At 37.4% G+C, this 27,578-nt stretch overlaps 1 protein-coding gene across 1 annotated transcript in view; it reads right to left on the bottom strand.

Annotated features, from left to right (window-relative positions):
- LOC100023029 (potassium-transporting ATPase alpha chain 2-like) overlaps window positions 1-25,813 on the bottom strand; it is a 35,050-nt gene extending 9,237 nt beyond the window's left edge. The window contains exons 1-14 of the mRNA XM_007495179.2: window positions 25,557-25,813; window positions 24,130-24,288; window positions 22,594-22,653; window positions 20,769-20,972; window positions 20,134-20,247; window positions 19,041-19,175; window positions 18,578-18,695; window positions 18,006-18,274; window positions 16,141-16,339; window positions 15,857-15,966; window positions 5,696-5,830; window positions 3,688-3,880; window positions 2,229-2,404; window positions 1,174-1,310 (exon numbers count right to left, since the gene is read on the bottom strand). Of these exons, the coding sequence (XP_007495241.1) occupies window positions 1,174-1,310; window positions 2,229-2,404; window positions 3,688-3,880; window positions 5,696-5,830; window positions 15,857-15,966; window positions 16,141-16,339; window positions 18,006-18,274; window positions 18,578-18,695; window positions 19,041-19,175; window positions 20,134-20,247; window positions 20,769-20,972; window positions 22,594-22,653; window positions 24,130-24,288; window positions 25,557-25,565 (2,018 nt within the window). The 5' untranslated portion in view covers window positions 25,566-25,813. The remainder of the gene's footprint in view (window positions 1-1,173; window positions 1,311-2,228; window positions 2,405-3,687; window positions 3,881-5,695; window positions 5,831-15,856; window positions 15,967-16,140; window positions 16,340-18,005; window positions 18,275-18,577; window positions 18,696-19,040; window positions 19,176-20,133; window positions 20,248-20,768; window positions 20,973-22,593; window positions 22,654-24,129; window positions 24,289-25,556) is intronic.
- Window positions 25,814-27,578: the final 1,765 nt, after the last annotated feature.

Here is a 27,578-nt window from a genome sequence, read left to right as displayed (position 1 = left end):
AAATATGTGAGACAACCTATACAAAGTCAGAAATTAGGAGATGACGTGTTGAGTTCAGAAATATCTGATAGGCTAGATTGAAATGCAGCATGCATGAAGGGTAACAGGGTGAAATACATGGAGAAAGATAAATATGACAGGAATCATAAAGGACTTTAAATGCCAAACTGAGGACTATGTATTTTATCCTAGAGGTCATTGAAGATTTTTGAGTAGTGAGTGACATGGGTATGTCTGAAGGGGATTCAGACAATTGTGTATAGAGACTTCTATTTTCTCATTTAAAAAAGAGCCAGAAGGCTCTGAAACTTGTTTGGGGACTTAATATCACTAACAAATTTTTATTTAACAAATATTAGCTAGTTTTTTAATTTCATAAAATGTACTACAACTTCATGATGGAAAGGCTTGGAAAGAAACCATCTGAATCCTAGTTCCACTAACCCCTTCCTTTGTGACCTTAACTTCTTTTCTCCCCTTTTAGATATCACTTCAATTTCCTTATCAATTAAATGTGTGTGTGTAGATTACACAAAGGGTTTTAACTCTTTTTTTTTTTGTCATCAGTCTCTTTGGCAGCCTGGTAAAGCCTATGGATTTCTTCTTAGAATAATGACCCTAAATGCTAAAACAAAATACATGAGATCACAAAGAAAACCAATTATATTAAAATACAGCTATCAAAAAAATTCATGGACCCTAGGTTAAGAATCCTTTGATTAGATCCATGTTGGCAAACCTATGGCACACATGCTGGAGGGGGCCATTCCCTTCTCCCTCTCCATATATTATCAGTCCCTCTACCCAGCAGCCCAATGGAAGTGCTTCCTTCCTTCCCTGTCTGGGGTAAGGTGGGGAGCTCACATGCTATGTGAAAGTTGCAGTTTGGACACTCTAAAAGGTTTGCCATCATCAAGATCTTTCTCTAAGGTCTCTTCCAGTTCGAATTCAATTACAATATGGAATAACATTTTTAGAGTGACTTTCCTAATTCTTTAGTGGAAAGGCAGTTTTGTGAAAGTGTATGTGTGCATGTGTGTCTATATATAAACAATACAGCAGTAGCAGTCTAAGGGACTGTGGTGCAAAGAGTGATGAACCCTTCATTCTACAGATCTTTGGAAACAAAGGGGGCAGGCCCACCATCAGAAGTCCCATAACTACTGCTGTTACCTTTTGTTAACCTGCTCCACAGGAATTTTAAGACGTTTTGCTATGTCTTCCACAGTCTCACTGTTGGCTGAAATGATGCCCACACTTCTGGCAATAGCTTTGGCTGTGATTGGATGATCACCCGTCACCATGATGACCTAAAAATGGGAAGAAACAGATATAACCAATGAGAATCTGACCTAGCAAAAGCAAAGGAAAAGTGAGCATGACTGATCTTGGCTGAGGAAAGAACTAGTAGAATAGACCAGTAGGCTAAAATCAATGTTGAGAACAGAATTGACATTTGGGGAAAATTTGAGGTATGATTGGATGATCACCTGTCACCAAGATGACCTAATAAAATAGGAAGAAACAGATATAACCAATGAGAACCTGACATAGCAAAAGTAAAAAGATAAGTGAGCATGGCTGCTCTGGGATGAAGCAAGAACTAGTAGGGGATAATTAGGGTTGATTACAGAATTCCTTTGGGGGAAAGTTGTGATATGTAACTTTCCTACCCTGGGAAATGTCCAGCACCAGGAAATATTCCATATTCCACACGTTCTACTTTAAATATTTATGAACATAAATGGAGTTTAAAAGATGGTAAAAGATATTATCTTACCTTTATAGAGTATGTTATATATTAAAAAGCCATTGTTTCCATTAACAAATAATAACAATAACAATAGTTTACATTTAGATAGCACTTCTAGGCTTGTAAAGTACTCTTTTTTTTTTAAGTGAGAAAACAGAAGCTCAGGGAGGTTAAGAGACTTGCTTAAAAATACACAGCTAGTAAATGGAAGAGTTGGAAAGAGAGCCTTAAGCCATACTGCCAAAAACAACCATTTATTAAAAAAAAAAAAAACAACTTTTTTGCCTTTTCATTGCCTGCCCCTAGCAAAGATGACTCTTCCAGCTCTAACCTTTTCAATTCCAATGTGAAAATACCATTTTTTGGATGGCTTTCCTGAACTCCTTAGTGGAAAGGCAACTATGTGCATTCTGTAAAATGAAACTTCCTTAAAGGATCTGGGAAGGATTCCAAGAAGCAGAAAAGGGAACTCTACCTTGATGCCAGCACTTCTGCATTTGATGACTGCATCAGGAACAGTGGATCTAGGGGGATCAATCAATGATATCAGCCCCACAAAGCAGAGGTCAGAGGTGGGAAAGTTCATGGTCTCTATATCAAAGGAGTAGGTATCTGGAAACTCATCTTCTGGCAGGTAGAGATGGCAGAAACCTGGAATAGATAAGAATAAGGAACAAGCAGGGGAAGGCATCAATGACAGGATGGAGATTATCACTTATTTCTTAAGAGAGACAATGTTCTTCCATAGCACACAAGCAGTTTAAAACAAAATTCTTTTTCTTGAATGGAAAGTGAGTCCTTTCCTTTAGAAAAGGTGTAATAAGTATTTGTGAGAAATCTCAGGGACAGGAAAGAATCCTCTGCTTATCATAGTGATTATCTATTTAGCCATAGGATATTATAAAAACTATTTCTAAATAAGGTTGACAAGTCAAAGAATCCCAAAATTTTAAACTGAAAGAGATCTTATATGCCAACTAATTCAACCTGTTTTATACATGAGGAAACTGAGGCCTGGACTTCAAAGTTTAGGTAGGAAAGCTCCTAAATCCTACTTGGGTTAAACAAAACCTTTGTTTAAAGATCTCCATATTTCCTAGCAGCCACAATGCTTTTCAGCTGCTTCAGAACTCTTTCAAATCTTCCTTCCTCAATTTTATTACTCAAATTTCTTCATGCTACAAGATTGAATCTGCCTGGTACATCTCATCAGTATCCTCAGCTTTTTGGATTGGACCCTATATTTCATGGCAATAAAATTGTTAGACAGAAAATTGTTAGACAGAAAAGTAGGAAGTTTCTTTCCTGGGAATCTCCCACACTAATAATATTGGTTCCCGGCTATTAAGAGATTTTCTAAAAAGGGTAGAAAATCTATTCAACAATCGTATGATTGCACTGATTGTTTTTGCATTAAAGAATTGCATTAATAACATCAGGGATCCTTAAAGCATTTTTAAGAATGGTTCAGTACAAACTATGTTTTTCTTTCCCCCTCAAACTCCAATATCCTTTATAAACACATATTCCATCATTTCACTTCTTTTCCTTGGTATCACCTTTTTTTAAATTAACTTTATTATTATTAATATTATTGATTAATTCTTTTTTAGTTTTTAATTAATTTAATTTAATTAATTATTTTTATTATTAGTTAATATTATATTATTACAATTACATATAATAATTATTTTTATATATAAATATAATATATTATAATATAAAAATAATAAAATTATATTATATTTGTATATTATATATAAATAAAAAATTAAATTACTTTAAAATTTTAAAAATGAAAAATAAAATAATTAATATTAAATTTATTAAAAAACACTGTTTTTAATAAACTTGTCATCTCTTTTCTCTGCTTAAAATCTTTATGTAGTATTTGCTAGTGCCACCTTCTCTGTCACCTTTTCAGGCCAACTCACCCAGTACTCTCTCCCCTAAGCCTCCCAGCTCCATGTATGCAGTTTGGAAGGCTTCTCTTGCACTTTCATCTAGAGGTTGCTCCTGGCCATTGATCATGATGGTGCTGCATTTTTCTAGGATCCTCTCAGGAGCTCCTTTCATCACCAAGAGGAAGCGTTTGTCATTGGGGTCATCTGTCTCATGGATGGAGAGCTGGGAGGAAGAAAATAAGCAAATGTGTTAAATGGGGCATGTTACTGTTACTTCTCAAGAGACCTGATGAGATCTTCCACAAATAGCAACAAATTAAGAAAAGGAAAATCATCTCTTAATACTCGTATGCTTATTCTCCTTATGGAGGAAACAGGATCATAATGATGCCCTCTGTGGGCATTCAAGCCTCCTCCACTGAAAGGATCATAGATTTAGAGCTGGAAGGACCTTAGAGACCAGATGGTCCAGGCTCCTCTTTTTATAGATGAAAGATCTGACTACTTGCCTCATTTGGGTCTCACAGATAGTAAATGGTGGAGGTAACAATTAAATGCAGTACTTTCCACTACACAGTCAGAACTCTTGCTATTGAGACATGTTATTCAAACCCAGGGTGATCTCTTGGTGCCTCGCACTGGAAATGGAGATCCAAACATGGCCCCAATCTAAAGATGCTGCTGGATTTTCATGAGAAATCTGAAACTAATTTCTGAACTGAATTAGTTCAGAAACAAATTGAAGCAGAACCTCTTTGAAGAGGAAGCAACATTCTTCTATATTTTAGTAGGGAACACAAATTGCACGGAATTTCATACCCAGTGCAGGATTATCTAGTTTTCATAGCAGCTATAGTCACCTACTTCTTTGATCCCTCCCCCATTTTCAGGTTTCAGGTTTCAGGCTGTTATTACAGTTTGTGGGTAGAAAGACTGGGCAGTGGGCTGGAGAGGGTTCCTTGATGTCACAAGAGAAAAGACCAGTACATTTTCCCTCTGCTTCTTTCCATGCATGAAATAACATGCACCCTGATATATTTGCACTTGTCTCATTATAGTCTGTGGTAACCAAAATGGTAAGAATTACAATGTTCTGTCAAGAATGGTGACATTAAAAAGAAATTTCAAGATTCCAAAAACTTAAATTTCATTAGTTTTCTGTAAAGTTAAATTAAATTGGCATTCTTCCTTTTTTGTAACCCATGATGAAAAAAATTATATATATATATATATATATATATATATAAACAAACACTCTGACCAGTAACTGGGGGATTGTACCACCATGGTAACCATCAAACCTCATTTAATATGTATGTTTTTAGAAGGTCAGAGAAGAAAAAACACATCATACTTGCTAGGGGAGGACTAAGGGGTTAAGCAAAGGAATTTTTACTTTATGGCCCAATTCTACTCTGTTTCAAATTGAGCAAGAAGACCACCAGTGAAATTTCTAACACTAACTATGCTTTTCTCTTACACTACCAGCTCCCCCAACACTTTGAATTCTGAAGAATGATTTTCATTCCCATTCCATTTCATTCCTATCTTCATGAAGGAGGTAGAGGCAGTCAACCTTTCAACTCTCCTGAAAGCTCTTAATTTTTATTAGGTTGATTTCCTGAGATAGTGGCAAAAAAAAAAGACTCCATAGATCACCATAGATCTAAAGCCTTCCTGGTTTCCCCACTATTGTCAAAAAAGGCATTTATTTGTCTCCACCTTATTTTGGGGATGAGGCAATCTTTTTGGGAAAGAACTACTCAGTGCCTCTGATAATTAGACAACAAAACCTAGACTCCAAATCCCTCCGTACCAGAAACTAAGATAGTACAACATGGGTGGATTTCTTTAACAACCACATCTCAAGACTCCTTTACCTACTGTGCTCCTTGGAAAACAATCCAAAGTGGTCTTGATCAGAGTTTACTAGCTTATATCCCCCAGCTTCCAGACCTATAGGGGCATTAAGTAACTGCAGGTAAGAATACCACAAGGCTAAGAAATAAGAGATGCCGTATTGTCAAGAAAAACTCACCTGGAATTTGTTGACAGAATTAAAAGGGATTTCAGCAACTTTGGGGTTTCTTTTTCTTTTTCCTATCACATCATCTGTGATGATTCCTGAGAACTTCAGAAGGGCAGTTTCTGAGGCATCTCCTATCACTATTTTCTGGAGATTTTTTTTCAAAAAAAAGGAATAAAACAAAATCATAATCATAATCTGACTCTTCTATACCATTTAAAGCTAACTTATATTTATTGAATGCTTGCCATATGCTTAAGTACTATAGTAAATAAGAAAGAGAGTGGGGAAAAGATACTTGGCCCTAGGAGTTTATAATCTAATTAAAGACACCAGATGAATGAATAAGACATGATAATAGAATCACACTTTGAAACTCTGGAGTGTTTAGATAATTTTAAAGAAAGACAACTAAGGGCCAGAGCATTTCTGAAAAGAAACTTTTCTTTCATGTATCATTTAAGCTAGACCTAGAAATACCAGAAAGGGGACATGGAGAAACAGAAAAAAGAGAAAACATAAAGAAAAAAGCAAATATGGTTACATTTTCAGTCAAGACAGTAATGAAACAGTTCTGATGTAGGAAACAGTGGAGAAATAAGTTTGGATAGGATAGGGTGAAGCCATGTTAAAGAGGGGCTTGACCCAGCTTTTGGGACAAGAATTCACTATCACAAAAACTGCTAGGAAAATTAGAAAACAGTATGGGAAAAATTAGGGTTAGAACATCTCATATCCTATACCAAGACAAATTCAAAATGGATAAATGACTTAAAAGAGTGAAATCATAAATAAATTAAATGAATATAGAATAGTAATACCTATGGGAGAGAAAGGAATTTAAGACAAAGCAAGAGATAAAGAACATTACAAAATGTAAAATGAATGATTTTGATTATATCAAACTTTGATTTTGATTATATCAAAGATTTTGTACAAACAAAACCAATGCAACCAAAATTAGAAGGAAAGCAACAAATTGGGGGGGGGGGAATTTTATAACAAAACTATGACAAAGGTGCAATTCCCCAATCAACAAATGGTCAAAGGACATGAATAGGCAGTTTTCACATGAAGAAATCAAAACTATCAATAAGCACAGTGTTCTAAAGTGTTCTAAATCCCTCCTGACTAGGGAAATGCAAATTAAAATAACCCTGAGGTACCACCTCACTCCAAGCAGACTGGCCAATATGGCAGTAATGGAAAGTGATAAATGTTGGAGGGAATATGGCAAAATTGGGACACTGATACACTGCTGGTGGAGTTGTGAATTGGTCCAACCATTCTGGAGGGCAATTTGGAATTTAAGGGCTTTAAAAGACTGCCTGCCCTTTGATCCAGCCATACCACTGCTAGGTTTGTACCCAAAAAGACTTGTACAAAAAATATTCATAGTTGTGCTTTTTGTGGTGGCAAAAAAATTGGAAAATGCAGGGTTGTCCATCGATTCGGAAATGGCTGAACAAATGCATATCTGACGGTGATGGAATACTATTGTACTGAAAGGAATGACAAACTGAAGGAATTCCATGTGAACTAGAAAGAATTGATTCAGAGTGAAAGGTGCAGAACCAGGAGAAAGTTGTACACAGAGACTGATCCACTGTGACACAAGTGAATGCAATGGATTTTTCTACTAGCAGCAATGCAATGACCCAGGACAATCCACAGGAACTTATGAGAAAGAACGCTATCCACATCCAGAGAAAGAACTGTGGGAGTAGAAACACAGAAGAAAAACATATACTCTATCACGTAGTTTGATATGAATATGACTGGGATTTTGATGCTAAAATATCACTCACTCTACTGAAAATATGAATAGCATGGAAATAAGTTTTGAACAATGATACACATACAGTCCAGTGGGGTGGGGGGGAGGAAGGGAATCATGAATTATGTAACCATGGAAAAATATTCTAAATAAATTTTTAAAAAATAAAGAGGAACTTGAAAACCAGGCAGATTTTGGGACATTTAAGAGTGAATAGAAGAGCAAGGTGAGAAAATTGTTTAAGGAGTTCAAGTCTGGTAGTGGGATGTAGGAAGGATTAGGACAGCATGAAACTTATTCTAGTAACCATTCTAGTAGTCTAGGAAAAAGGTAATGAGGGCAGAATGCAAGAAGTTAAGATGTGCATGACATTTTAAAGGTGGGTAAAAAGGCATTTACAGTTACCTCATGAATATAGAAAATAAAGGAAAATGCCAATGGAAACTCCAAATTTTGGGTTTGAGTCTAAGACAGAATTTAGCATTGACAGACAGGGAAACTGGAAGAGGACACTGACTTTGGGCGTCATGGGGAGAGCAAGATGTTATAGCAATAATAGTAGCTAGCAGTTATAAATTGCTTTAAGATTTGCAAACTGTTTTACAAATATAGAAAGAAGGGACAGTTAAATAGTATAGTTGATAAAAGAATACCAGTTCTAAAGTTGGAAGGACGTGGGTTCAAGTCTGACCTTAGACACTTCCTAAGTATCTGACCCTGGGCAAGGTCCTTAACTCTTGATTGCCTCACCCTTGCAGCTCTTCTCTCTTAGAACTGATACTAAGCCAGAATGTAAGGGTTTAAATGAATTAACTAGCTTAAAAAAAAATTATAGAAATAACACTGAGCTAGGTATCAGCTAACCTGAGTTTTTTCTCATCTGTCAGTGATTACTTCTGTGTCTCTTGGCAAGTTTTAACCTTACTGAGCTCAACATTTCCACTTTCACTATATAAGCAGATTGAACTAAGTGATCCTTAAAGTTCTTTGAGAGAACAAAAATCCAAGCTTTGGGGACAAGAACTCAGTATTTGACTAAAACTTCTATTAAAACTAGAAAATAGTATGTCAGAAACTAGGTTTAGACCAATATCTCACACCATATGCCAAGATAAAGTCAAATTGTGTACATTATTTAGACATAAAAGGTGATTTCATAAGCAAATTAAGAGTATGGAATAGTATGCCTGTCAGTGCTATGGAGAGAACATTATGAGATGTAAAATAATTTTGATTATATTAAATTTAAAAGGGGTTGTACAAACAAACCAATGCAATTAAAATGAGAAAGCAGAAAGCTGGGAAAATTCTTTTATAGCAAATATCTCTGAAAAAGGCCTCATTTATCAAATATATAAGACAAGTCTTTCCCCAATTGATAAATGCTTAAAGGATATGATAAAGTCAATTTTCAGAGGAAGAAATCAAAGCTATCTACAGTCATATGAAAAACTGCTCTAAATCACCACTGATTAGAGAAATTAAAATTAAAGACAACTCTGAGGTACCACCTCATACCTATCAGCTTGGCTAATATAACAGAAAGAGAAAATCTTCAAGGAGATGTGGAAAAATTTGGGACATTAATGCACTGTTAGTGGAGTTGTGAACCAATAAGTATTCCAGAGAACAATTTGGAACTATGCCTAAAGAACTTTGATCCAGGAATACCATTTCTAGGTCTATATCCCAGATTTTTCTTTTAAAAAGGAAAATTAGTGATAGCAAAGAATTTTAGAAAAACTCGAAGATTTATATGAACTGATGCAAAGTGAAGTAGAATGAAAACTTTGTAACAGTAATAGCAATATTGCATGATGATCAAATGACTTATTCTCAGTAATAGTGATCCAATGTAATTCCAAAAGGCTCATGTTGGAAAATACTATTTACCTCCAGAGTAAGAACCTATGGATTCTGAATGAAGATGGAAGCATTCTATTTTTCACTTTATTTTCTTCATGGGTTTTTAAAATGTCTTTTTCCACAATATTATCCATGTGGTTTCTTTGATATAGGTTATAACCTATATCAAATTGCTTATCATCTCAAGGAAGGGGAAAGAAAGGGTGGAAGGAAGTAAAAAATTTGAAAATGAATGTTAAAAAATTATTTACATATAATTCAAGAAAAATAATATTTAAAAATTCTGAGAAAAGGAAGAAAATTTGGTTTTAGATGTTATTTTCAGAGAAGGTGCCACTGAGTCAGCCAAGTAGCAATGTCTAGTAAACTATTTATTTGGAAAATAGAAATATGATTGGAGCTTGTGTCAGGCAAGTCTGAATTTCAAGATTTGGATGGCATCAACCTAGAACTGATAGCATCAACCTAGAACGGATGAAATAAATGAGGGAGAAAGAAGCACAAAGGCCCAATTAATAACTTTTGGGAAAATAGGGGTAGAGAAAAAAGAATGGGAAATAAAGAGAAGAAACCAAGACAATTCCAGTATGTGAGAAGTAAAGAGAGAATGAAATAACATTCTTGCATATAAGTGTACACAGATCCAATGACAATACCTTGGATGGGAAGAATAGCTCTAGAATTGGTCTGATAAATTGATATCATTGAATCTGAAACTGTGGATTATGTAGGTGAAGGCAATTCCATCTACTAATGTAAAGCAAAACTTGCTCTACAACTCAAGTCTTATAGTTACTTGGGTATTCTATTCAATTAAGTCTTAAATATTTCTGAATGATATAACAATACATTTTCCTTAATATACCTACTTAAGACTCAATTCCACAAATTCAATAAATATTTATTAAGTGCCTACTATGTGCTAAGTTCTGTATTAAAGTACAGGAGATAAGAAAAAGTGGCAAAAGACAGTCCCTGCCCTTAAATTGTTCATAATCAAATTGGGAGACAACATGTGAACAAATACATACAAGCAAGCTAGATACATGATGAATGGGAAATAATTTAAAGAACTGGAATTAAAGGGGGTTGGGGAAAACTTCCTATAGAAAGTAAAACTTTAGTTGAGACTTAAAGGAAAGCAGGGAGGTCAATAGTAGAGCAGAGAAGGGAGCATGTTCCAAACATGGGTAATAGCTAGAGAAAATGCTCAGAGCCAAATGGAGTGTCTTGTTCACAGAATATCCAGGAGGTCATTATCACTGAATCAAAGAATGTGTTGAGAAGCTTGGAAAGGTAGGTGGGGGGCTAAATTATAGAGGACTTTGAATGCCAAGCATTGTATTGGTTCCTGAGGGCAAAAGAGAGCCACTTGACTTTTATTGTGTAGGAGTCAGACCTGTGTTTTAGGAAATTCACTTTATTGGCTGAATGGAAGATGTATTGTAGTAGAGAGGACATGCCATCAGTCTTTTGCAGTAATCCAGGAATGGGGTGATGGGATGATGAGGAACTATATTAGAATAGTTTCAAGAGAGAAGGGGACATATTCAAAAGATGTTGCAAAGGCAAAAATAACACACCTTGACATCCAACTAGATATGGGGATTAGAGATAGTGAGAAATCTAGGAGAGCTCCTGGGTTAAAAGACTGAGGGACTGGAAGGGCAGTGTTTCCCTCAACAGCAAAAGAGAATCTAGGGCACAGGGAAGGTTTTAGGGGAAAAGATAATGAATTTGCTTTGGGACATTCAGTATTGAGTTCAAAAGGTCTACCAGACATCCAATTTGAGTAGTTTAAAAGGAAGTTGGAGATAGAAGATTAGAGGTCAGCAGAGAGATTGGAGAAAGACAAGAATCAGCTTAGAGATGGTCATTAAATCCATGAGAACTGGTGATATCACTAAGTGAAATAGTCTAGAAAGGAAAGAGAGGAATGCTGAGGACAGAGTCCTTTGGGACACCAATGGCTAGTGGGCAAAATCTGGAAGAGGATCCAAAAGACACAGAGAAAGAATGGGCAGATGGGTAGAGTTCCTAAAGAAACTAGAGAAAAGAATATCAAGGAGAGATCAACACTGCCAAAGGCAGAGAGGTCAAAGACAATGTGGACTAAGAAATGGGCATTTGATTTGGCAACTAAAAAACTATTAATATCTTTGGACAGAGTGCTTTCAGTGGAATGATATGGTTGGAAGCTAGATTGGAAGTTAAGAAGAAAGTGAAAGGAAAAAACACCAAGGTGCTAATTGTCGCCTACCTTTTAAAGAAGTTTACCTGCAAAGTGCAGAAGAGAAATTGGATGATAGCAGGGAAAGATCAAGTGAGTGCTTTTTCAGGGTAAGGGAAGATATGGGAATGTTTGTAGCCAGTAGGAAAGAAGCCAGTAGAGGGAGACACTGAAAATAAGTGAGAGTTTGGATGACAAAGGGGTTAATCTGTTGAAGGAAAAGGAATGGAAGAGGATCACTTGAACAGGTAGAGGGGTTAGCCTTGGTAGGGAGTAAGGCCACTTCATCAGGTAAAACAGGGTGAAAGAGGAGAAAGTGGCAGGAAGCATCTAAGTGATAGGAGATGAGGAAGAGGGTTGAAGAGGCAATGACATGGATTTTTTCCCCCTGCAAAGGTATGAGGCAAAATTCTCATCTGAGAGTGGAACCATGGGAGATTACAGATTTGGAATAGCTGCTGTGGAGAGTGGAATAGTGAATTCATTAGGGAAGTATAGTAGTATTGTCTATTAGCAAACAAACTTATAATGGAAGCAGTGAGCATGGCTGTGAGATTTCCTTTACCTTTATTCAGCAGTACTTGTGTCTCATTCAGCAGTATGTATATAGGCAGGAAGGTGACAAATGGTAACAGTGACCCAAGATTAAGTCTCAGGCATAATAGGTGATATGTTAAAGGGGCCAGTGATTCAAGAGGAAGATGTAGAGATTAATTTGCTCACCAGAGTCAGGGGAGAGAATTAAGATCAAAAGATTGGCAGTCACAGTAAGACTGAAGAGCAGGCTTATAAGAAAGACAAGAGAGAAGGTAAAAAATAGATTATGGTTGGATAAGGAGATTTCAAATGTTTTTAACATGGAGGTGGCATATTTGTGGGTATAAGATTGAAGGTATATTTTGCATATTTGTATGTGGCTGAGGTGATGGAGGAGTAGCTCCTAGGAGAATAGTTTGAGGACCTAGATGGTATGAGTATTTGAGGATCAATATGTAAGTTTAAGTCCTCTAGTATAAGGGTAAGAGTTGAGGAAGAAACAAAAATTGTAAATTAGGTATCAAAGTCCTTGAAGAAGAAATGGATGTAGGGATTTGCAGACAGCTACCAGGATTTTGATTGGATAGTAGATATATGAATTTTTGTAACTGCATTTTATTGTTTCTAAAGTTTTTCAAAAGTTTGCATTTTGAATTTAATTGTATGTTTTGTACTTGCATTTGTGCAAGTATGTTTTCATTGAAATTTTCTTTTATTTATATCCCTAGTACAGGTTAGCATAGATAAGGTGTAGCAATAAGAATGGGATAAGGTAAATGTAAGATTGAGACTATTTTTTGGGGGGAAATATCAATAAGGTTAGATAAAGATTTAGAATTACATAGGAGGCATATGGGAGAGATTTTTTTATGTCTCCATATGCTCAAAGAGGGGGAAATTATAAGGATGATATTAGAAATTAAAATCTTGTTATATTAGTTTAGAGATAAGAAGTAGAGAAGCTGACTTGAGAAAGAATTGGAGTTTAAAAAGATCTGAGACAGTGCCAGTTTCCAATGTTGACAGTGTGTGAGGTATTACTCTCTCTGGGTTGGCTGTTGCCCTGAGGGAGTGGTAGTTGGGCTCTCAAGAGTGCTGGGAGTAGGTGACATCTTTTCTCTCCTCACTGTCTAGGTAGAAGGAAAGGAGGAAAAAACCTGAAGGAGCTAAGCAATTTTTTTTCCAACTTGGGAAACACTAGTGACTGCCCATTACTGTTTCCATAAATTGTTTTATCTCCTAGACCAAAAAAAGACCTGGTCTTTGGTTTGGACTCTGAGTCTCCTAAAGCTCAGAGTCCTAACTTTGGTTCTTGCTGAAGCTCAGCCAACTGGCCTTTGTTATTTTTATAGCTTGGAGACAGTAAAGAATTATATACTTCTTAGAAGAATAATAGTGTTAGTTTATTGTAGAATAGGAAAATTTGGGTTAATCAGGAAGGATCAGTGTAGCCTGTGGAAACAGGAGAAGCAATTCTTTGCAGAACCAAGGAGTTTTATTTGGGTGGAGTTAGAATCCCATAGTTAGAAATCTTTTTATATCTTTTTGTATCCTATGTTCTCAATAGTTTATTTTTGTATAATAAGAGCCTCCTTAGCATCCTTGCACCTGGCCCTGAAGTTTACTTATGAGCTTTACTTCACTTATATAAACTGAAGATACTTTGTAAGCACAGCAAGCAAAGTATCTAATCAGTTTATATCCATGATCAATTCATTCTATTATTATTTTTACATAATAGATGAACTTCAAGAGAAGAGATTACTGGGTGAAGAAGCAAGGGGGAGAACCTAGAAGTGGTAATGAGGAAGTAAAGTGTTTTTCAACTCTACCACTTTGACAGGTGAACCAAGAAGAATGAGTGAAGGTGCAGTCAGTACTGAACAGGATGGGTGGGGAGTCTAGGTTATATAGTAAAAAATAGTAGATGAAAGGAAAGTGAGTGGAATAGGTTTAAAATGAAGGGAAGTTTGTTATTAAACAGGCATTTCAAAGGGAGAAGTAGAAAGGTTTGAATAAGGATGAATTAGGAGGGGGATGGGAATGAAGAATTGGGTGGTAGGGGGTATTGAGTACAGTTTTGGAGAATGACCTATAGGAATGCAGAGTTTAAGAGATAAAACAGAAAGCAAAGAAATTATGTTATAGAAAATGTGAAGATTGGATTATCTATCTCTTGATTTTAACAATGAAGATACTTAGCTCTTCCTTTATTGTAAAGATAAAATTGTAATCTCCTGATTGTAACAATGAAGGTACTTACCTCTTCCTTTTTAGTGAAGCTAGAATTTTGATTTTAATCTACAAAAAGGTAATAACTCAGTATTTTAAGTACATCTACCCATTTTAACCACAAAAAGGTGTTAAGTAACCCAAAAAGATATAATATAACCAAAGAAGAACTAAAGAGTGGGCAGTCCTAGAGAAAAGTGTCTGCTGTGATCAGTAACCATGAAATTTAGGGGAGGTGACACAAGAGAAAAAGATTCTTTAAAAAGAGGCCAGAAGAAGAGAGTTTGGAGTTGGAGGCTCTGACTTGAAGGAGAGACTGGAAGACAGACACCCACACTTCTTTTCATTTAGAAGTCTTAGTCAGTGAGCGAAAGGCTGACTTAAGTGACTCCACCTTTCCGGAGGCTCAAAGCCTCCAGGAAAGACCCATCTTCTTGACTCTCTTCCCCTGTCTGGAGCTTAGAAATTTCTAATGGGCTCAGAGGAAGTTTTCTCTCTCTCTCTCTCTCTCTCTCTCTCTCCCCTTTTCTCTCTTCCTTAATATCTTCCCTCTATTGTAAATAAACCACCATAATTCTACTTACTTTAGTAATTCATTTTGGGATTTAGGAATTAAATCCCTGGTGACCACCTCATTAATATAGTTCAGTCTCAAACAATTTTAACAAAAACCAAATTCACTTATGCCCCTACTTAAGAAACTTCAATGGCTCCTGTTGATTTCTAGAAAATACAGCCTCATCTATTTCTCATTTAAAGCTTTTCATAGACTGATTGTATAACCAATGTCTTTTCTAGCATTACTAGATTACACTACCCTTAGCAATCATTATAGCCAAATGCTTGCTGCTTGCTGCACTCTTCAAATCTCCCATGCTCTCACCTTTATACAAGTCTTCTGCCTCTTATTCCCTAGACCCACTCTCTCAATTCTGCCTTTTGTAACTCTACTCCTTGCATCTTTCAGCCCAAATATAACATAACATTTCCCTAGTACCCAGGTACTAGTGTTTCACACTTAAGTTTTCATATTTTTCTTTGTGTATGTAGTATTCCCTGCAGCATTTGAGCTTCATAAGGCAGGGTCTATGTATGTTTGATTGCCCTAGAGCCTGACATACAGGAACTGCTTAACAAATGCTTACTTTTTATAGCTTAAATGAGTTGGTCTTGGAGGAACAAAAGGATTAATTTCCATACTTTCAACACTGAAGAGAGCTAGATTACAAATTTTCCTTCAAAATGGTGAATTCAGTAGGAACCATAATGAACTGCAGCCTTTTTCAAACTACTACAACACACTATCCCAAGCCAGGATTTGAGAGCTCCTTTGGATTTTCCTGTAACTCTTCAAAGCAAAGTCAAATGTGGCTAAGGTATTACTTTTCACTTGGCTAGGTAACATGTGGGCAACTCCAACTCTTATTCTTCCCATCATATTAAGTGGCACCTCAGCAGAATAGGACAGAAGACCCCAAAATGGCCTGGAGAACTGCCTTTGCTATCACACCCAGCTGAGCAGAAGCCCTACCTTCATGATGGAGACATTTTCCTGCCCTGCCCCGAACTCAGCTCGGTTGCACAGTGTTACAATGTTGAATAAGGAGGCCCAGGTTGCAGAACTTTGATCAAAGCTCTGGGCTGGAAAACAAGAGAAAAAAAATGATTTACCATATAGAAATCTGCTAGAGGAGAGCGAGTTTGTATGGCCACAGGGTCCAAACAGGTCTCAGAAGCAGCCTGCTCATCCTCTCAGGGTTGGCATAAGTTCCTATGCTCAGTCCAACACCCTCATGATGGCTCCCAGAGCCTCACCTTTCTGATCTTCACTTGTATCAGCCCGATAGATCTGGTTGTCAAACCACAGATGGGCCACAGTCATTCTGTTCTGGGTTAAGGTCCCAGTCTTGTCGGAGCAGATGATGGAGGTGGAGCCCAGAGTTTCCACTGCTTCCAGGTTCTTCACCAGACAGTTCTTCTTGGCCATCCGTTTTGCTGTCAATGATAGACTCACCTACAAATGAAAGAAGAAAAGAAATATAAACTCCCAGTGAATCAGAATGGTAGATCTTTCTTAACCATTTCAATACAGAACACACTTCTGGGGTGGGGGTCATAGTTGTTATAAAAGTTTTGGTAGTTTATTGATTGAATGATACCAGGGGACTTTTCCTTTTAAAGAAACAGAAAACTCTAATTGTGGTTCTTTCCTGTTGAATGAAATGATCCACAGGGATTGAGTTTCAATGGAAACATTATCAAGTCTGCATCATATGTAGGGAAATATCCATTTGACCTTGGTTCAACTTGGGTAACATTTCTTTGTCCAGAAAGAATGTAAGGGATCTGTCTGGAAAGACTTGTGTCAAAGTGAACAACCTAAAGCCCTCATCTCATCCCCTGGGTTTTCAAAGAGTTGTTATGTACCCTCTTAAACACTGGATACCTTAAAGCCTATTGGTTCTCTGTGGAACTCATATCTTTTTAATTTATTTAAATTTATTTTGAAGTATTTTTTCCATGGTTACATAATTCATGTTCTTTTCCCTCTCCCCCCTCCTGGAGCCAACAAGCAATTCCACTGGGTTATACATTATCACTCAATACCTATTTCCATATTATTCATTTTTATAACAGAATAATCTTTTATAAACCAAGATACCACATCCTATGTTCATATAAATAAATGATAAATCATGTATTTCTTCTACATTTCTACTCCCACAATTTTTTTCTCTCAATGTGAATAGCATTCTTTCTCATGAGTCCCTTGGGATTTTCCCATTAGTAATAAAGTTGATTACATTTGATCATTACACAATGTTTCACTTTCTGTGTACAATGTTCTTTTTTTCCCTTTTCATTAAAATATTTTCGCATGGTTATAAGATTCACGATTCCCACTCTCTCCTTCCCCCATTGCAGAACCAACAAGCAGTTTTACTGGGTTTTATATATGTATCATTGTGGAACTCATGTCTTAAAGACACTCTAGATCAGTATCTTTTACTCTTCAGTTTACAGGTTAGCTTCAGATAAGAACATAGAGGCTACTTTATAATTTGGAAATTAACTCTTTTGGGTCTCTCAACTTGCTTCCAGATGTGCAATTTAGATTTTTCTCCCCAGGATTCTCTTTCCCAGCATCCCATTTTCATATTTACACTAACATACTAACATAGGGAAGATATATGAGTTTTGTGTAACTACTCTCTCTCTCTCTCTCTCTCTCTCTCTCTACTCCCGGGAATGTGGCTGTGACAGTTGGGTGAGAGCCAGGCAGGAGAATTTTATTCACATGGTTTTATTTAGGCTTTGTTTTTTATTTCTTCTTCTTCAAGTGATTACTAATAAACTTTATAAAATATGATACTTATTGGACATTAATTTAAATCTTACACAGACAAGACTAGAGCAGACAAATGTACACACAAGTTTACTTACAGGTCTCCTGAAAAGGAAGATTTGTACCTCATGATCTTGGATTCTAATATTGAAATGATTCTTAATTCTATTTGTTCCTCCAACACCCAACCTGTTTAAGACTTTCAAGTATCACCTCCAGTGGGGAAAGTATTCCACATTGAAATAACTTGTAATTTGCCAGCTTGTGCAGGGACTGGGATATTCAATGATGTTGAAATAAGGATCAAATCAGAGAGATCACATCGTGGACTTACAGTGACAGCAGCCACCAGGCCCTCTGGCACATTGGCCAAAATGATGCCAATCAGGAAGACGACAGCATCCAGGACCCGATATTTCATGCATATTGCAATGATGAAGAACACGATACCAATAGAAACAGCCACCCCTGCCACAATGTGGACAAAGTGTTCAATTTCTATGGCAATTGGTGTCTTCTCCTGCCCAACTGATGAAGCCAGTGAGGCAATTCTTCCAATGATGGTACGGTCACCTGTGTTGATAACTATGCCAGTTGCAGTTCCTGCAAGGAAAGTATGTGGATGATTTTCCAGGAAGTCTTGCCTATAAGGGGTCAGACTACTTGGACCTCTATCTTCACATTCCAGGTTAACATGATAGCCAGGTAGTCATTGCCTTGATTTAAAGAACTGCATGATATGAAATCAAGAGTTAGCATACTTGATACAACTGTCATTTTGGTTTTCCTTTGGGTGGGGAGGCAAACTTGTACAGAGGAGTGAGAAAGAGACCACTAAGTAGAAGCCAAGCAGAAGGGGCTTTAATTTTTATGTAATGTTTCCTATATTTATGGCATCAGACCTACCTTCCAGGCAAGTTGTAGAGTAAAAGCCAATGTTCTTTGTCTCCAAAGGATTCTCATGGGTAAAATGACAAGAGCGCGTCTGAGGCTCCGATTCCCCAGTAAGAGATGAATTATCTACCTGTGAATGAATTCAATTCAGATGAACAAATATCTACTATATGCAAGTTATAGTACAAAGCACTGAAGTTCTAAAAACAAAAATGAAATCTCAACCTTGAAAAACCTTACTTTCTAATGGGAAGGTGGGTCTTGGGAGAGTAAAAGAAATAACCTGTATTTGGTTAAGTAAATACAAAGTTTATATTAAATAATATAAACTAATTTCATGAAGGCAAAGTTGAGCAAAGTCTAGAATTAGGTACTTTGGCTATCTTTACAATTGGTTTTAATCCTGTTGAGTATAGGTTACAAAGACTAAAACCAGATACAATCATCCTTAGAGGGAACTACATCCAATGCTTACCTTACACCCTTGGGAGTCTAGGATCCTAATATCAGCAGGAATCTGGTCTCCACCTTTAATCTCTACAATATCTCCTACAACCAGCTCCTCTGCAGGAATCTCCCTCTTTTCTCCATCTCTGATGACCAAAGCTTTCTGGGAAATTGAAATGAAAAAGAAACTTCTATATTATTGCTTTCATCCTTTGGATTGCATGTTCAATATCAGAGGAAACTGAAACCACAGCTATAGCAAGACTAATAATTAGCACTTAGATAATGCTTTAAGACTTGTGGAGTGCTTTACCTAGTTTATCTCATTTGATAACTGGTATTATTGTCCTTTTCCAAAGAAGGAAACAAGGATTAAATGACTTGTCCAGGGTCATAATCTAGTGTTTAATGTAGGATTTGAACTCAAGTCTTCTTGGTTCCAAGTTCAAAACTATTCCCTTTCAACTACCATTAACTATAGCAAAAGTATTTCTCTTAAGCCCTGAAAGTGTTATAATGCACAGAGGGCCCAGAAAACTTTTAATAGAGGGAAGATTTGTAATAGATTGCAGATGTGACAGAAAGAACAATAGAGACCCACAGAAATTGCAGCTATAGTCTAGGAAGAATCTTGGCTTGAACAGCTATAAGCAATCTTTGAGGCCATTAAATCCAGTGTCTTCATTATACACCTGAGAATACAGAGGCCCAGGGAAAGTAAAATGACTGCCCTAAAATTGTGCAACTAGGAAATCTGAGGTATGATATCAAGCCAAGACTTCCTGACCCCAAGATCAGTGCCTGATCTCTGATGCCATTCTGTGTTTGACTGATAAGAGAACCCATAAGGGGGCAGCTGGGTAGCTCAGTGGATTGAGAGCCATGCCTAGAGATGGGAGGTTCTAGGTTCAAATCTGGCCTCAGACACTTCCCAGCTGTGTGACCCTGGGCAAGTCAATTAACCCCCATAGCTTAGCTCAATTCATAGTATTGATTCTAAGACAAGACTTAAGGATTCTCCAAAAAAGTGAATAAACAACAAATTGGGCAGAAGCAAGTGAAGGCTTAGAAGCAACAAGTATCTTCAATGATATCGGTCAAGGAAGTTTTAAGCTACTTACCCGAGGAATCATTTTACTGAAGCTAGCAATAATATTGGTGCTTTTTGCCTCTTGATAATAAGCAAACATTCCAGTGAGGATGACTACGATGATAAGCACAACACCTAAATAGAGCTTCAAGAATAGGAAAGAGGACAGTCAGAGAAGCTGTTCTCAAAATAAATCAGGTGCCTGCCTCTCAGGGTGAGAAGTCTAGCTACACAAATTATATGCCCAAGTCAGTAGGAAATAATTTCATATATTTTGGTTGCCAGTCCTGATGAATCTCCTAAAGGTTTCTTTTAAATGCTTCACTTAAATTAAGAAAGGAAGCGGGTTCAAGAGGGCAGGTTAGAACCCAAGGATGGTGCATATTGACAGAAAACAGTTAGGAACTCATGTTATTTTCCTATTTTATCAGGATGGTGAAGAAACAGCAGTCATCAGTAGATCTCCATCCCTACCTCCTATCTATATAGAAACTATAGCCTAGTGAGCAACTTGACCCCACTCAAAAGGGATGCCATTGGAAGAATTTGTATTGGATTCCTCATTTTTTCTGACCCTCCATCCAAGACTCTGGCTATGGAAAACCTTAGCCTCTGAAGATAGAAAAGACAATAACAATCACTCTAGGAAGCTTTTTAGGTACTTACATTGTCCATGGAAACAGAATTGTCCTTTGAAAATTCAATCACGTAGGCAATGAAACACAGGATAGCCCCTGCCCACAAGAGGCTGGAGAATCCACCCACCATTTGTTTGAGGAATTTGATGATTTTTGGAGTGTCTTTGAATGGAGTGAGGACATTGAGGCCATCACGAGCCAAGACCTCTGCAGCTCTTGTGCTAGTGAGACCCTGCAAAGACAGAGCCAGGAAAAATAGGTGTTAATGAATGACTAGACATTCTTAGCCTTATGTGGGGGGTCATGGGGATATGGAGTTTAAAAGAAATTCTTGTATTTGGATGGAACATCCTGACTTTGTGAAGCTTCTAGATGTCTTATTACTTTTACCTTCGAGTTTCTTTTGTTTTTCAGAGCAAGGAAAAGACAAATTCAAATTTCCCAAATAGCTATCCCTGAATGCCTATATAAAGAGGAATAAATAGTTTCTCTTGGGTGAAGAGTAAAGATTTACAAAGAGATCATAAATAAGATGACTGTAGCTCTAGAGTCAGAGGACCTGGGTTCAGATCTTGATTCTGATAAATACTATCTTTGTGGTCTTAGCCAAGTTACAATCTCCCTGGTCCTCATTTTTCTCTTTTGTATAGTTAGTGAATTGGGCTAGAAAGCCCCTGAGATCCTTTCCAAGTCTATGTCTAGGATCTTTCAAGGATAACCAGGGTTAAAATCATAACACTTTTTATACAGAAAAATCTCATACTCTGTATCAACCTGAGTCAGTATATTATTATTATCCAGCTCTGAAATCCTCTCCATCCTTTAATGCTAGTTCACATTTCACCTTCTCCATTGCCTTGTCACCCCTAGCAGAATGTGAACTCTAGGAAATTGTGTTTCTGTCATGGCCTGTGTAAACAATTTTGATTGTACCATCATTTTACTTACTGTTATCTGTCCTATATTATATATATTTGTGTACATGGTATCTTTCTCTTCTTTCTCACTAGGATGGAAACACTCTGAGGGAAAGAATTATACTTTATTTACCTTTCAATCTCCTTCTACACCTAAGGTGTTGAGCGTCTGTTGGGTAAATCAGCAAATCAATTTTATCTAACTAGAATATATGCTCAGGAACAAGAATGCACATGGCTAAAATAAAACAAAGCCTGTCTCATGTCAAGATATTAAAAAGTTCTATCTTAATTGTAAAAAACAGCAACAGTAAAACAGTCACAAACAGTAAAAAAGCAATGCCTTTTTTGCAGAAGAAAAACTTAGAAGAGGTTTATTTGCACACTAGTATGAGCCTCATTGTTCTCATTTTTTAGTTATGCCTAGCAAAATGACTATTAGATTGTAAGGTCCTAGAAGGCAAGAAATTGTTTTGGTCAGTTTAGAGATCAATACACTGAAAGGGTTTCAAACCTCCCATTCCATGATACTACCCTTATTGAGTGTTATTCTTCCAAATCAGCAGAGAGAATGCACATACCTTTTTCCTTTCATAAACCTCCTTAAACACAAGGACAAGAATAACTCTTGTTTAAGCAACTAGGACAAAAATTAGTCCTTGATCAGGAAAGTTGCATCTTTCCTATCATTCAACAAATCCCTTCCAAAGTTATTGATAACTAGATCTATGATCTATTCAAGGGACTAAATTAGGGACAGCCAAGTAACTTTTCTTACCAAGCTGTTAAACAAACTCACCCAGGACACTAGCCTTACCCTAAAAGTAGCTTCAAAGAATTGCTGGTGCTAATAGTGTTTCCCACTTTTCCTCACCCATCTCAAGAAACAGAAAGACAAGTCCCTGATGTTGGTCCTTCATGCACTCAGTGACTTACTTGGATAATACTTGTTCCATACTTTTCTTCTAATTCTTTGGTGCTGATTTTGTGGTCATTCTAAAATTTAAGAGAAAAAGAGAGAATCATGTGAATGAGAAGCTATTTAAGTAATGGCTGTATATTTTATCACCCATTAGAATAGGACAAAGCTGGATTCAGGCCATAGAATCCCAGAACTAGAAGGGGCCTTGGAAGTCATGAATGTGTCCTAGGTTCAAATCCTGCTTTATATATCTAATGATTACGTAATTAGATCTTGGGCAAGTCAGTTATCCTCTCCTTGCCACAGGCAGCTAAAAAGTTTATCAATAGATCTCATCTGCAAAGAGCAGAGGAATTTCCACACTGGAAATTTTCCACCTAGATTTCAGTTTATCCTTCCCCACCAAGAAAAGACAGAGGTATCTTTTCTCCTCCCTTTGTAACTGTTTTCATTTTAAAGCAGAATAACTAAAAACTCAGGGTTTCTATATTAGTCTTTTACTCAACTAGGGCCAATCTAAGAGCTAAAAATCATTAATTTCTCTCACTTTAAGTCAAAAAGACATGCCAATTATCTTTCTGATTAGGTTAACTAAATCTTTGAGCTCTATGAATTCAGGAACCATCTAATAAAAATGGCCTCCATGCAAAAATTTTATCAGACTAATTTTAACATAGAAATTTAATAATAGCCAAAATTAATATAGCCTTTATTATATGCCAGATGCCATGCTAAATACTTTATAATTATTATCTCATCTGATCTTTACAAAAACCTTGAAAGGGTTGGTGCCATTACCCTAATTTTGCTAATGAAGAAAGTGAGGCAAAAAGAGGTTAAGTGGGGGCAGCTGGGTAGCTCAGTGGATTGAGAGCCAGGCCCAGAGACCGGAGGTCCTAGGTTCAAATCTGGCCTCAGACACTTCCCAGCTGTGTGACCCTGGGCAAGTCACTTGACCCCCATTGCCTAGCCCTTACCACTCTTCTGCCTTGGAGCCAATACACAGTATTGACTCCAAGATGGAAGGTAAGGGTTTAAAAAAAAAAAAGGTTAAGTGACTTGGTTACCAGGGTCACAGAACTCAGGAGTCTCTTGAGATACTATGTAAACTCTTAAGGTCTTATTCACCTCCAGGCCCAGTACTCTATCACACTACCCCATCTAGCTTCCCAAGTGCATTAAAAAGATTTCTTTTAAAATTTTAAAAATTTCTCAGGTGCATTTTTTTAAACATCATTTTTCCCTTGTCACTATCTAAAAGAGGCAGATTTAAGACTTTATATCTTAATGAACTATAATTAGTGGAATAGTACTATTTTTTATTTAGTCTGGATGATAGGGATTTAAACCCTTACTCTATTAATTATTACTTATATGACAGTCTGTGTCTCAGTTTCCTCATCTACAAAATGATGGTATTGGACTAGTTAATTATTAAGGCCAATTCTAGCTCTAACCCATGTGTTCTCATAGCAGAACTAAAATGTCATGAAGAAGAAAACTAGGAGGAACCTAGCCAAGATACTCCTAGCCAGTGTAAGATAACTAACCAAATCAAGGTCTTTCTTGAGTTCTTTCTGGTGTTCCTTCTTGAGTGTGCGTTTGGAGAGTTTCTTCTTTTCTTTGCTATCATCTTTCTTTGCCATTTCATTGTCTACTTTTTCAAAGTTTGTTCCGTTGACCTTGATATTGCAAATTTCTGATTTTTCCTGAAATGGAATCAAAGATCGAGGGTCAGTCTTTTGTGAAGCTAGGTTGAGGTCAAGATCATTAAAATCAGAGAAATAGGAAGAAGGAATATATTATGACAGGTCTGAAAAACATCTCTGATGACTCCCCCTTCTCTCATCTATATAACCTTAAGGAGAAGAAGAGATAAAGGGGAAGGGTGGTATGTAGAGTATGAATGGGCGAGTAATCTTCCTTCCCTGCCTACAAGGGTCACTTCCCTCTTCTCTCCTAGGGAAAAATCTTTGCTACCCCTTAAGAAAGATGCCAGGTCAACTTGCAGACAGGCTAAGCAAAACTTTTTAAAAATTTGATATTTAAAAAAAAATAATAAAATTTGATATTTTTCCCCCAATTACATATAAAAACAATTTAAGAAAAATTTGAGTGCTGAATTCTCCTTCTCCCCTCTTGGAACACAGTTCGATGTGTAGATTTTACATGTGCAATCATGTAAAATATCATAACTTCTTTTAAATGGCCGATTTAGTGGTTCCCAAACTAAGGGTATTCTAGAAGTAATGTTGACTCACTCTAGACTAAGACCTTCCAATGAATGGAAGGGAACAAGCATTTGTCAATATGCTGTGTCAAAACATTGTAAAAACACTTTACAAATACTCTCTCCTTTGATCAAGGAGCCTCAGATTCCTCATATACCTTTCTTTGACAAAAATAAACATCCCAGGCTAGACGCCAAGGCTTCACTTGCCCTCTACTACCAAAACCAAGGGAGTTAAGTCCCCTTTCTGGAGAAAAGAAACCTAGGTCTCGATGAGCTGGGGAGATTAAAATGGAAGGTAGTTCCCCAGGACCACGATTCCATCCTTTCCTACTGCCCAAGTTAAATTTATTCTTTTCCACCCTACTCACAATAGATGACCTAAGCTATTCATACTAAGCCCAGAGTTTTTAGAAAACTCTGGTAAAACAGTTGGGTTAGGGAATTTGGCGACATGCCTTTGCACCTCTGAAGAAACTAATAGTACCTAAGAGTCTAATGAACAAACTTCAACCCCTTCATTCCCCGTTTTCTCTACTTCGGAGATTCACCACCCCCTCCCCCCATTTGCCCCCTTTTCACCCCCTGAGACCCGTCTGGTTTTTCCAGACAGAGGCAGGCAATGTCCTTAGGTAGTGTAAGCAGCTGTGTGGACACGGGTTTGCCACATTAGCCAAATCCCTCTTTCCCTGACCAGCCCATGACTGTGGGGAAGGGGTTTGGGACAGAGAGCAACAGGACACATACCTGGTCCATGAGTGTTGATGTTTGAGAGAGCAAAATTGGAGTGAGGCGCTGGGGTCCTAGGCTGAGGGACCAGTGGAGAATGCAAGGAATTGATCGAGCCGCAAGTCAAGCTGGACTCAAGAGCCCAGCGATCTGGTCACAAGAGTTCAGAGGGTCTGGAGGGAAAGGTCCCAGCGACAAAACCAATGCTATCTTTGGGTTGCCATACTGACAGGTTCGGTATGCTGCTCCCTGTAAAAGAAATGAGTCCATCCTCTCCTCCTTTTAAGTCAATACCAGGGCCCCTCCCACTCCCACCTCTGAGGACTGGTCCAATTTAGTGTCCGGCGTTTGAATGGGAGGCGGGGGATAATATCGCAGGTGGGTGGATCCCTTGCACTAGGGTTGCACTGGAGCCCGGACTTTAAGGCTTCTGGGTTGTGGGAGACGAGGAAGAAAAGATCTCTCCTTAAAACTGATCTTTCATTTTCATCTCTACCTCTAAAACAAGAATTAAGCACACAATTCCCTAGTTTTAATTGAAAAAAAAAATCTAAAATACCGGAGAAGGGGAATTGGTGTTGGGAGGAGGAAGGGGATCGATTATAATGGTCAGGCTTGCCCTTCGTTCACTTGCTGAATAACATAGCTCTAATTCACATCATTCTGTTATTTCTGTTTTAATAAATTTACTCTTCCCTCTCCTTTGCCTGTATCTGTCATGACAGTAAGTCCTTCTAGGTAGGTGCCATTTTCGTTGCATAGAGTAGAATTAAAGTTTCTACTGGCATACATGTCAAGATGTGGTAAAAAAAAAAAAGTAAAAAGCAGAATTGCTAATTTCCTGTTGGTAGTGGACTGGGGGAAGAGGAAGAGTCTACAGACTAAAAACTGAGGATGGGAAAATGTGCCTAATCTTTCTCTTTTTCATTAATTTTGGGAAAGGATTTCTGTCTAACTGGGCAAAGAGTTTTCCACTGTTAGTTTCTAGTCTCTTTCGGCTACCATAAGTCCCCTTGGATGACCTTCATCCCTTTTTCAGGGACCCAAATTCATACTGTGGTGACTATATACCATCTTATGCAGGCCTGACTCAGGTATCCCAGAGGGGTGTGTGTTGACATGTCCAGTGAAAACAAATGCTGCCTTTCTCCCAGGCTCATTCCTCTCTTGCCACAAATCCTCCTACATTAGTTTCTGGGTACTTCACAGTACACTGCAGCAAAGGGAAGATAACACACTTTCTAAATTTTCTTGTGAGCACCAGGTGTCTGTACTGTTATAACTCAAGCAACATAGTAAGTACCCAATGTGGTCTCTACCTTGTAAAACTATAGAATGGATTTCCTTTCAGGGAAACTCCATCCCCAGATGGAATTTTGGGCAAAGACTCTGGAACTGTGACTGCCATCTAAGGAAGGGAAGGGAATAAACATTATTAAGTATCTACTGTGTGACAAGCAGCTAGGGAAAGCTAGGTGGTACAGTGGATGAAGTGCCTCACTGGAATCTTAACTCATTTTCCCAAGTTCAAATTTAGCCTCAGACACTGTGTGACCTTCGACAAGTCATTTAACCCTGTTTGCCTCATTTTCCTCATCTGTAAAATGGCAAACAACTTGAGAATCTTTGCCAAGAAATTCCTCCAAAAAGTGATCATGAAGAGTTAGATAGGATTGATTCATGTGCTAAGTTCTTTACAAATATTATCTCATTTGATCTTTATGACAATTCTGTGAGTTAGGTGCCATTACTATTGTCATTTTTCAATTGAAGAAAGCAGAGAGAGGTTAAGTAATTTGCCTAAGGTCACGAAGGTAGCAATTGGAAGAGGTAGAATTTGAACTAGGTCTTCCTCCTGGCAAGGCCAGTGTGCTCCATTCTTTGACACATAGAATGAGTACATCCCTTTAACTCAAACTCCCAGAATTGTGATTCCCTCTAAGTGATTTCTGTGTTTAAGTTATTGACCAGAAGCCTATTGGAGAAAGGATCCATGCCAGGGGTCACTTCAAGGATTTTCCTGGGGCCATATTCAGAAAT

Source organism: Monodelphis domestica, chromosome 4 (genome assembly GCF_027887165.1).
Source record: "Monodelphis domestica isolate mMonDom1 chromosome 4, mMonDom1.pri, whole genome shotgun sequence".
Taxonomy (NCBI): Eukaryota; Metazoa; Chordata; class Mammalia; order Didelphimorphia; family Didelphidae; genus Monodelphis; species Monodelphis domestica.
The sequence above is the reverse complement of the archived record's forward strand: the minus strand, read 5'-3'. Positions and strand labels throughout refer to the sequence as shown.